Source organism: Sarcophilus harrisii, chromosome 5 (genome assembly GCF_902635505.1).
Source record: "Sarcophilus harrisii chromosome 5, mSarHar1.11, whole genome shotgun sequence".
Lineage (NCBI taxonomy): Eukaryota > Metazoa > Chordata > Mammalia > Dasyuromorphia > Dasyuridae > Sarcophilus > Sarcophilus harrisii.
The window spans coordinates 81,487,559-81,499,704 of NC_045430.1; the positions used below are offsets into that span (position 1 = coordinate 81,487,559).

The 12,146-nt window shown below is 32.1% G+C and overlaps 1 protein-coding gene across 1 annotated transcript in view; it reads left to right on the forward strand.

The window, feature by feature from the left end:
* The window catches only part of LRIG3 (leucine rich repeats and immunoglobulin like domains 3), a 59,933-nt gene extending 55,960 nt beyond the window's left edge, over nucleotides 1-3,973 (forward strand). The window contains exon 19 of the mRNA XM_031941001.1: nucleotides 560-3,973. Within this exon, the coding sequence (XP_031796861.1) occupies nucleotides 560-789 (230 nt within the window). The 3' untranslated portion in view covers nucleotides 790-3,973. The remainder of the gene's footprint in view (nucleotides 1-559) is intronic.
* Nucleotides 3,974-12,146: the final 8,173 nt, after the last annotated feature.

Below are 12,146 nucleotides of genomic sequence, written 5' to 3' on the forward strand. Positions count from 1 at the left end.
GCAAGTTATATAGGTAAATCTAGGATTTCATTTATGAAATACTCCATTCACCCACCCAGATGCCAAACACTACAGATTTCCTCACCCTGTCTTGCTTTCTGCTCACTCTTTTCCATATTTTAAGGATATTAGTCTAGCATTTAGGCTTTTTACCTATTTAGTCCCATTCTTGATACTTAATTATCCCATCTCTTCATCCTTGAAGCTGCCTTTTATTGTTTGTATGTGTATTTGTTCAGGCAATTGGGCTTAAGTGACTTGCCCAATGTTAAGTGTCTGAGGTCACATTTGAACTCAGGTCCTCCTGACTTCAAGGCTGGTGCTCTATCCACTGGGCCACCTAGCTACTCCTGAAGCTGCCTTTTAGTAGCACTTTTAGAATATAAGACAATTTTGGTAATCTGTTGTACATGCATATATATCTTTTCATTTCTCTTTAGATCTTTCACAATTTTGATTCTTCTGAGGTCATGGAGTTCCATCATTCAGAGCTACATTGCATCAGCATTGCAATTTATTATAATAATCATTTTTTGTTGATATATGTTCTTCATTACAGGAACATTTGGAAAGCCTCTTGGGAAGCCTCAACTGGATGCTCTTTCAAGCTGTGGACAGCCAAAAGCTTTACATATGAACCCTCATGAATCTCAAGACTATTATTCTGAATTGGAAGAAGATGGGAGAGAGAGGACAATTTTTCAAGGAGAAAATCACATGCATACCTATAAACAGGTCGTGGAAGGCTATAGGACTCCTACTTTTCAGTCTTATAACCTGGATACATAGCTGCACTGGTATTAACTATTGAGTGGAACCAAAGAAATCTTTAAACATACTACCTCAAGCAGACTTTTATTTAAAAGAAAGAAAATCCTAAGACTTTAAAGGAAACTGAATTTTTAAAGGATACCCCAAGATGCCTATTTATACAAATTCTAAAAACTGCCAAAATGTTATAAAATTTTATACAGGGAATAACTTTCATATGAAAATATCATTTTAAACTATTTTATAGCTTTGTTTTATGCAGAATTGTATCTTTTGTAAATTAATGGTATAAATATCATGACTATTTTATGTATTTTTATAATGCCAGATTTCTTTTTTATTGAAAATGAATACTAAACCCTTTAAAAAAAATAGCACAGTGTTCTTCCTTCTTGGAATGGAGGTGGCTCAATTTTTTTTCCCCTCTAACGGGAGATGTAATTAAGTGTGGGTCTATGTGTCCCAAAGTCCATGCAGATATAGTTATCATAAAAAATTTGGTTTTTAACTTAAATCTTTAAAACGTCTTACCAATTTTTATCCAAAATATTTTCCATCTCACAAATGAATGAATATTTGTTACATTAATGAGTCTCTAAATGTACATGATCAATGTTTATTGATGAAGGGTATGTATTAAAACAGCAGAAATGGCCAAAAGCACTTTGGTATTCCACCAATACATTTATGCCACAGTTTAAGCTGTACCCCAATACTTTGCATTGTTCAATTTTTTACTTTTTCAAAAGCACTTTTACATTCATCATCCATATACCTTTGGAGAGGTGACAGTGGTCATATGTTGCATTTCTTTCTCTTTTATCCCCATTTTAAAGATGAGATAACTGAGACAGATTTGCCCAGGGCCATACTCAAAAATGTATAAAACCAGATTGGAATTTTTAATTCTCTTTTACTCCAGGCCCACTACTTTCTATCACCCCTGTGTCATCTAGTTCCCTTTCCTAAATGAATGTTATCTATTAAATGAGTTGTTGTATCTGGATGATTCTACAATTGCACATCCACCAAAGGATTTTTCATGGTTTCCTAGAATTCTGAGGAGAAATGTTGCTTATAGAATTCTTATGCTGAAGACCAAATACTAACTGTAATACTTAAAACTATCAGAAGATTCAGTCAACAAATCAAGGAAAGTGGTTTTTAAAATACTTGGTTTCTATTAATGGGGCTGATATCAGGAAGACTCATCTTTCTGAGTTCAAATTTGGCCTCAACTATTTAGTATTTGTGTCACCCTGATGAAGTCACTGACACTGTTTGCCTCAGTTTCTTCATCTGTAAAATGAACTAGAGAAGGAAATGGCAAACACTTAAGAAAATCTTAAATGGTGTCATGAAGAGTTATACATTACTGAACAACAAGTATTTGGATGTGGGAATGGGAAAAGGCGACCACACATGAAAAATGAATGTAATTTTTTGTTTTACAAAATAAATTTCAATAGGTGGAAATGGTTAAAGGAAGCAACTTATTAAATTTGATAATTCCAAAACCCATGATTTTTGTTTTTATTTGGTAAATTCTTGGTGGTTTTTTTAAAGTTTAAAAATCAAGCCTTTTGACAAAGATCTAATAAGATTAATTGCAAAAAAAAAAGTTACTAGTATAGCACATGCACATTTTTGGGCCTTAGTACTTTGAAGGTGCAAATTTATATACTTGTCAAGTTTTTTTGAAACTAAATGGAAAGCAGCTGCTGGTCTAGTTCACATCATTACAATTGCTTTTCAGAGGAAAAGTTGGAAAACAAAAGGCTTCCCTGCTGAATATATCTGAATTTTATAACTTTGTTCTTTGTAAGCCAGAAACCTGGCACCCAGATTGTAGTATAACCTTCCCCTTTTTATTTAGACACTAGAATAGTAAGACAGGAAGTTGATCCTTCCTTAACCCACCAGAGACCAAATGCAGAGAATGGATTTTATATGCTTCAGCTTATCATATTTCTAGATTTCTAAATATTGCCATTAATTTGTCTTCATTATTTCCAGATGTGATGACAGATATTAGTAGGGGTATTATTCCATGAGTATGAATTGCATTGTGAAGTATTAATTCCAGATTTAAACAAAAATTTAATTCTACAAAGCATGAAATTTAAAAATTAGATTTGTCCTCTAAATCAATACAATTCTAACTCCTTGCTTACACATTTTTAAACATTTTAATCAATGATAACACAGAGGATCTAGAATAAGATTAGGAAAATACATTTGGCCTTGCTATTTATAAGAGTTTTAATTTTAGAAGTTCAAATGGAATTATTAATCAGGATTTTCCATGTGATCCATGTGAACTGAAAGTAGATTCCTAAAATATTATGGGTGTTAGTTGTACACATATCAAGTAAATTGACCGTTCAATTTGAACCTTATTGAGTATAACTGGAATATTCTCATTTAAAAAAAAAGTATGTATTTCACATAAGATCAATTAAATCACCTTGATGGATATGTACACATCCTTCACTTTGTTCTTTATATCATAGGTCACAATGATGAGAAAAAAAGAATTTCTCTATTTTGGTACCAAATCCACACTCAAATTGGTGTACTTATTAATAAAGGTAATCTTTCTGATCACTTGATTCGGAATCACGATACCTGTCTTTCATGTGTAACTCTTGCCCATGTCTTCTCATAAGTTTACACAAGGAAATCTACCCAATATTCTGAGGCATTCCATGTATTCTCTCACTTGAAAAGGATACAATCAGGTAATTTATGTGTTATCCCTTGCTTCCACCACATGATCAGCCCATAATTTTTGTCTGTGTGCTTCTTTGACAAAATCCTTTTTACTATTTCTCAGACTTAATTCCTCATTTGTAACGTATTACATGCAGCCTGCTGACACCCTCCTCGAGCCTTTCTATTGCCTTTGAGTGCTTCTCAATTTAAATTATTTCAAAACTATAGAGAAACCTATTTAGAGACATGTAACACGAATTACAGGTAATGTAATACCAGAAGAATTTTGATATTTGAAAGATGTGCCTTTGTCTCCGGGGAAATTTTTGAGGTCATTAAAATAACTTTTCTGTTTCCCAAAAACAGTAATATAGCCTATTTGCCTGCTCAACTCTGGGTTCTACTTAGTATCTCTGTGTGGTTTTCTGCATTAAGATATTCTTTGTACTGTATAGGAAAACATTACATAGTACTAATTTTATCTGATAAATCAAGGTAGTTTTTTTTTTAATGTTAGAGGAAACTACATTTTTAATTCTATTTTTTTTAATTTAAAAAAATCAAATATCTGTTATCAATTTGTCATTTTTTTCTAGCTGTTTCCAAGACTGCATATTCAAACTTATCTTTCAAGATAGTGATGATTTATGTCCTCTTTTTTTCCCTCAAAGATCAAAGTTCACATAACTGTTTCATTCTCATAGTTCTGAGAAATACACAGTCCTTTAAACATAGTGCTATATGAAGTAACTTTCTACTTGTTTAGTGGTTGTGGCACCTCAGGAAAATGTTGCCACCATTACTAGTTCTATTATCTTGACTAAGTTAGGTCCCATATCTGGCTGGGACAAAATAGACACCAGGAATAGACTTAAAGGAGGAGATTAGGAAAAAAAAATGTTCTCTAAGTTTCCTTCCAACTAGCAATCTATGAGTCTGAACACAGCTGTAAACTCTTTGTTCTCTCAGTCCACATTCCTATGATCAGCAGTGTGTGGACTCCTATAATGGGATAAGTTAGACTTTTAAAAAATCATTTTAGGCAGCGTTCTGTTAGCACATTGAGCTACATAGTGTTCTGCCAAAAAAAAAAAAAATACAAGCTTCAAAGGAGTATACAGTTCCTTAATTAATTAAAGATTTTTTATCTTTTTATATAGATTTTATAATATCTTTTAATACACTTTTAAAATATCTTTTTACCAGTATTTACCTCTCCAAAAGTCAAATAAGCTGAAAAATATTCCTAAAGCAAAATATAGATGGGCTTTTTGTTTTAACATATTTGTGTATGACCATTTATGTTCATAAATTTTACTCTTGGGTTATGGGTTGGGTATCTTTTTTTTTGTTTGTTTATTTGTTTTCATAGAAGTGAGGAAGAGGGTTATTTTTTCATTGTTATCAGAAACTTCCGAAGTAGAAACTTCTAATCAACTAGATAGGTACTTTTTGTATAACTTATAATCTTGGTTCCTGGAGGAACTGAGAAGATAAAAGTAATATAGCTATATGGTGTTGCAAAAAGGACTTGAACTCAGTTCTTTCTGACTGCAAGGCCATCTCCCTACTCTTTTCAGAACACTGCCTCTCACTCTTGTTTTTTACCAGGTTTAAAAACTTCTCAGGATTATATATTATGGTCTTTATTGCTACATGGGTAGCTCAATGTTTAGATTTTTTTCCTGGAGGATAAGTTTACTCATGTTTTATTAAATTGTCTCAATGGCAATTTTTCTGCTACTTAGAGTTTTATGTCAGTTTTGATATCTGAATAGTCATTCTAGTTTGGATTAAAAGTTTTGCTTTTTAAAAAGCATGAGAGTTTGTCTGTTCTTTCCAAGCTAACATTTGATTCATGAAAGGATAGCTTAAAGGAACATATTGTGGATTGAAATGTATCTACTTTCTCACAACTATACCCACTGTCAAGCCATAAATTAGAAAAACAATTTTTCTTTCACTCCCTATTTTTTAAAGTTTTAAGGACCTGATGTTAGGGTCTGTGATGTCAAGAATGGAATACTCAATTCTATGTTAATTTATTTCATTCAATAAGATTTTAGTCAGTACCTACTATGTACCAACTAACTTGTTTGACTCTGGGCATGCAAAAGCAAAAATGGAAAGTTTCTGCATTCAAGGAGCATATATTCTATAAGCTAGTTATCAAAATTGTTCACTACTTTAATCATTTTAGCTTTTGTATCTTTATGCATTTCATTTTTGTGTGACCATGAGCCTGTAGTAGAAGAGTACAAACATTTTTTTTCAGCTCTTCTGAAATTGGAAGAACTTTAAGTCTGTATAGACCTAGACATTCATAGGTTTATAAATTTGGAGCTTGGAAGTGATTATAGAAATCAAATCTAGCTTCTTCATTTTAGAGATAAAAGGAAAATAAGATTGAGAAGTTGTCATTTTTCTGGGATTACCCCAACAATGAACAGCCAGAATTCAAGACTACTATATTTGACTGCAGATCCAAAATTCTTTTGCCTTTACTCATTGTCCTTTATGAATTTTGTCATCTACCAACATGCAATATTTGTGACATTATCTGTCTAATGTGAAATATTACTGGACTCATAATTTTTGTTCATTTAAGCAAAGCTCAGTCCACTTTTTGGGGAGCCATATCATATTGTTGACTCAGGGCTGAGTTTGCCTTCAACCAAATAACTGTCTGAGGTTTGTCTTTACTCCTTTCAGCTGTTGTTTTATAGTGATAGCTCCTTTCTTTTGTATATGTACATTTAATTTTTAAAAATTTTACTGAAGTACAGAAATATAATTATTAAATTTCATCATGGTAGATGCTGATCATAACAATGATACTCATATTGTTATGAGATATTTAGTGCTTTGTAATTTACAAAATACATGACAAAATGTGGTGCATGTTTGTTTTGTTGGTGGGAAAATGTGTTAGCGGTCAAGCAGGACAACCCCAAGTTTTAGAGATGAACTACCACTGAGAGAAATTTAATGCCTGAGTTAAAGTCACAGTCTGACCTATTTTGCATCTCTGAGCCTTGAGTTCTTCATTTCTAAAACTTAAAGGCTGTCCTGGAAGATGACATCTAAAGATTTCTTCCAGCTCCACGTTTATGATCTTGACAACAAACTGGGAGATAGGTGGGTTTTTGTTTTTGTTTTTTTTTTTTTGCTTGTGTTTGTTTTAAATTTTTTTTCATTCTCCAAAATTCAAAATAGCCATGTCTTGCTCAGCTTCATACCAGAAATCAGTTATAGAGCTAGGATTTGAAGCCATATCATCTGATTCCATTTTTTTGTTTTGTTTTGTTTTTGCTGAGGCAATTGGGGTTAAGTTCTTTGCCCAGGATCACACAGTTAGGACGTGTTAAGTGTCTGAGGCCAGATTTGAACTTAGGTCCTCTTAACTTCAGGGCTGGTGCTCTATCCACTGTGCCATTTAGCTGCCCCTTGATTTTATTTTGAGTACCCTTTTCACTGTTCCACTAATGGAATTAATTTGTCATTCAAGTTATTAATCATCTGTTCTGAATTTTTATGTTCTAAAATTCAATAAATATATCTCCCAGTATTTTATTTTTGAATATTTTATTTTCCCAATTATAAGATAAAATAATTTTAATATTTATTTTTTTTTAAATCTGAGTTCCAAATTCTTTGCCTCTCCACTTCCTCATTGAGAAGGCAAGCAATTTATCATGTAATACCTGTATTGCTGTGCAAAATATATTCCCATATTAGTCATATTGTGTAAGAAAACAGAGACCAAAAAAACCCAAAATGAAGTTCAAAAAAAAGTATGCATCTAACTGCATTCAAAAATCATTAATTCTTTCTTTGGAGATAATGGTATTTTTTATGATAAATCCTTCAAAATTTTCTTGACATATTATTGAGAATCATCAGTCATTCAAAATTGATCATTATGCACTATAGCTGTTACTGTGTACACTGTTCTCCTGATTCTTCTCATTTTCCTTTTTATCAGTTCATGCAAGTCTTTCCAGGTTTTTCTGAAAGCATCCTGCTCATTTTTTCTTATAGAACAATACAATTCCATCACAATAATATGCCACAACCTGTTTAGCCTAAATTTCTAATCCTTTGCCACCACTAAAAAAAAAAAAAACTGTTGTGAATATTTGTGTACATATAAGTATTTTTATTTTGTTTTATCTCTTTGGGATCCAGACCTAGTAGTAGTATTGTTGGATCAAAGTGGATGCATGGTTTTATAGCCATGGACACAGCTTCAAATTGCTCTTTAAAATTGATTAGAATTGTACAATTTACATCAACAATGCATTAGTGTTCCAATTTTTCCACATCCCCTCTAGCCTTACTATTTTATTTTTTGATCTTATTAGTTAATTAGTTATTAGTTAATATGATAGATGTGGGGTGGGACCTCAGAGTTGTTTCAACTTAAAATTCACTAATCAATACTGTTTAGAGCATTTTTTCTTTTGACTAAAGAAATCTTTATCTGAAAATTGCCTGTTCATATTCCTTAACCATTTATCAATTAGTTAATAATACTAGATTTATAAATTTGACTCAATTCTCTATATATTTGAGAAATGAGGCCTTTATGAGTGATACTTGTTATATTTTTTCACAATTATTACTATGTATTTTCCTCCATCCTATTTTCCCATTGTTTAACTTACTCTCTATTTCTCTTCTTTCATCCTGTCCATCTTAAAGTGTTTTACTTCTTATAATGCTTTCTCCATTCTGCCTCCCTTCTATCAATATCCTCCCTTTCCCTACCGCTTTTTTTTTTTTTTACTTATATGTATCTATATGGGTAAGAAAGATTTCTATACTCAACCGAGTGTATATATTATTCACTTTTTTAGCAATTTTGATGAGAATAAGATTCAACTACTTCATCAGGATTTCTTGAAAATTCATCGAATTCATTGAATTTTTTTTTTCTCTTGAAGGATTATATTTTTTGCTGAGTAGGTGATTTTGGTTGTAATTCTAGCTCCTTTGTCCTCTGGAATATCACATTCCAAGCCTTCAGATCCTTTAAGTTTGAAACTACTAAATCTTGTGTTATCCTAACAGTAGCTCTATGACATTTGAATTTTGTTTTGTTTTGTTTTGTGGCTGCTTGCAATATTTTAATCTGGAAACTTTGGAATTTGACTATAATATTCCTGTGAGTTTTAGAAGGTGAATAGTGTATTCTTTCCATTTCAATTTTATCCTCTCATTCTGGGGGTCTGTAAGTTTTCAGTTCTCCCAAGGTTGTATGATCTAAGGAGAGGTGTTTTTACTACTCTGCTGATCTATGCCCTCGTCTGTGAATGACCACAAGCTTTCTTTTGCTCTCTGGAATTTTGACCAAGGTCTCTTATCCCCTATGGCCCCAATCTCTAGTATGCTACTGCTTCTCTTTGCTCTAAGACTGCAATCAAAAATTGTGATTTGAATCTGCATATAAGTAATGGAATTGAGTCCAGGATCCAGTGCCACAAAAAAACTCCTCTAATATTCTTCTGAGCAATTGTCCAACCCACTTAATTTCTGTGGGCTAAGAGTTCTGAAAACTGTTACTGCTGCTCTTTTAGTTGCCCTCAAGGCTTGCTGCTAGTTTTCTGGGACAGGTTCTGCCAACCTGCACTGTATTGTACTCAGCTTTCACCTGCTGACCTTCTAAATTGTCTTGGGCTGGAAAATTGCTTCATCCCATCCTTTTGTGGGTCATTCTAGAGCTTATTTTGAGCTATATTTTTATAGTTGACTTGGAGGAGAATTGTGGGAGAGTTCAGGAAAGACCCTACCTTTTCCCACCATCTTGATTCAGCCTCTCTTCTCTCTCTCCCTAATAATGTTAAGAAAAGAGAGTATATAGTGGGGGGGAAGAATATACAAGGAAGAATAAATGATATGCAATGAAGAATAAAGATATGATGGGAGCTATTTCTCATAATTGGAATGAACTAGAAGAGAGTCTATAGACTTGGTAGATGGAGTAGGGAAAGGGTATAGTAGACATATCACAAACCTCACTTTTTTCTGAACTAAAGGATAGCTATGTTTTCACAAACATATGTACATATACATAGAGTCTTTGAGATAGAAATATATTGAATTCAACTGGAAAACAGATGAGGAACCCTAGATGTGACAGTGACAGATGAAAGAGAAATACCTAAAAGTAAAATCATCCTCCACTATGGAGAACAGATTTTTTGGTAAGGGAAATTTTCAGGAAAGAAAATGTAAGAACCAATAATTGATATTTAGGAGGAGTGAAGAGAAAAGGGGGATCAGACCACTTCAATTATGAGTTCCTGAAGTTTATTACATTTCCCCCTTTTTATCAATTTCTTTATGAAATTGGAGAAAAAGAGAGAGGAAAAATTGTGAGGATATAATGGGAGAGAGTACAATTAATTATAATAACAGGGTATAAATAGGATGAACTCAAACATGAAACAAAACAGAGTGTAAGAATAGACAAAAAAATAAAATCTAATAACATGTTTGTTAAAAATATTTGGAATATAAAGATATACAAAACATTGAAATGAGAAGCTTTGGAGAGAATTTACTATGAACAAGATGAACTATTTTTTCCTTTAATAGGTTTTTAAATATATGTAAAGAAAGTTTTCAACATTCATTTTGTAAGGTTTTTGTGTTCCAAATTTTCCTTCCTCTGTCCTTTACCTTCCCAAGACAGCAAGCAATTTGATATAGGTTAACCATGTGCAATATTTAAACATATTTCCATATTTGTCATGTTGTAAAAGAAATTAAGCATTTTCCCCCAAGTTTATTGAAATTGTTTTGAATCACTGCATTACTGAAATGAACCAAATCCATTACAGTCGATCACCATATAATGTTGCTTTTACTATGTACAATGCTTTCCTGATTCTGCTCACTTCACTCATCATCAGTTCATGTAAGTCTTTTCAAGCTTTTCTGAAATCAGCCTGCTCATCATTTCTTACAGAGCAGTAATATCCCATTATATTTATATACTATAACTTATTTACCCATTCCTCAGAGTTGTTGCCTTAAAGTGTAGCAATAGTGATTTAGAACATTTTTCCATGTGATTATAAATGGATTTAGTTTCTTCATTTGAAAATTGTTCATATTCTTTGACCATTTATCAATTGAGGAATGATTTTTATTCTTATAAATTTGTCAGTTCTCTATATATTTTATAAATGAATTTTTTATCAGAAACACAGGTTATAAAAATTGTTTCCCAATTTTCTGCTTCCCCTCTGACCTTGTCTGCATAGATTTTGTACAAAACTTTTTTCATTTAATGTAATCAAATTTATCCATATTGAATTTCATAATGTTCTCTAGTTCTTCTTTGGCCATAAATTTCTCCCTTCTTCACAGATCTGAAATATAGACTTGGTCTACTAATTTGTTTATAGTATCATCCTTTATGTCTGAGTCATGAACCCATTTTGACTCTCTTGGTTTAAGCTATGAGATGTTAGTCAATACCTAGTTTCTGCCATGCTATTTTCCAATTTTTCCAGAATTTTTTTTTTTGTCAGACATTAAGTTTTTAATCCCAGAAGCCTTTGGGTTTATAAAACACTAGATTATTATAATAATTGACTACTGTGTCTTATGTACCTAACCTATTTCACTGATCCACTACTCTCTTAGCCAATATCAAATGGTTTTTCATGTGCATTGCTTTATAATGTCGTTTTAACTTTGGTACATTTAGGACACCTTCCTTTGTATTTTTCCCACTACTTCCCTTGATATTCTTGACTTTTTGTTATTTTTCCTAATTCTATAAAGTAATATTTTGACTGATTGTTATGGTACTGAATAAATAGACTAATTTAGGTAGAATTGTCATTTTTATTTTATTATCTCTGCCTACCTCTGAGCAACTGACATTTTCCCAGTTATTTAGATCTAACTTTATTTGTGTGGAAAGTGTTTTGTAATTGTGCTTATATAATTCCTGGCTTTGTCTTGGCAGGTAGACTTCCAGATATTTTGTATTGTCTATAAGTATTTTACATTGAATTTCTCTTTCTTCTCTTGTGACTATGCTTCATTGGTAATTTATAGAAATGTTGGTGGTTTGTGTGTGTTTTTTTTAATATGCAGCAACTTTTCTAAAGTTTTTAATTGTTTCTAGTAGTTTTTAGTTGATTGGTAGATTATTAGTTTTGGTTGATTGTTGCTTTAAAAAAAACATGAATAGTAGGTCAGGTAGATGGTACAGTGGATAGAGCACAAGTCCAGGTATTAGGAAGACCTGAGTTCAAATTCACCCCCCAGACACTTGCTGGCTATATGATCCTGGGCAACGTACTTAACCCTGATTACCTTAAAACAAACAATCCCCTAAAAAGGAAAGCAAGGTGACAGAAGAAAGAAGCTAGACATGGTTAAGAGAAAGAAATAGATATTATATTAATCTTAGTCATCATAAAAATAATATAAATGCTTAATATATGCATACAAAAAGGTATATTATCTCTCTCTCTATATATATATATATAGATTTTATATATATATATATATAAAGAAAATGTTGATTCATTTATTGATCTATGGGATGATTAGCTATTGAAAATATAGAGTTGCTGTTTTCAAGGAACTACATTACTAAACCCTACTCCATGAATTCAGATATACCTTGTAATTTT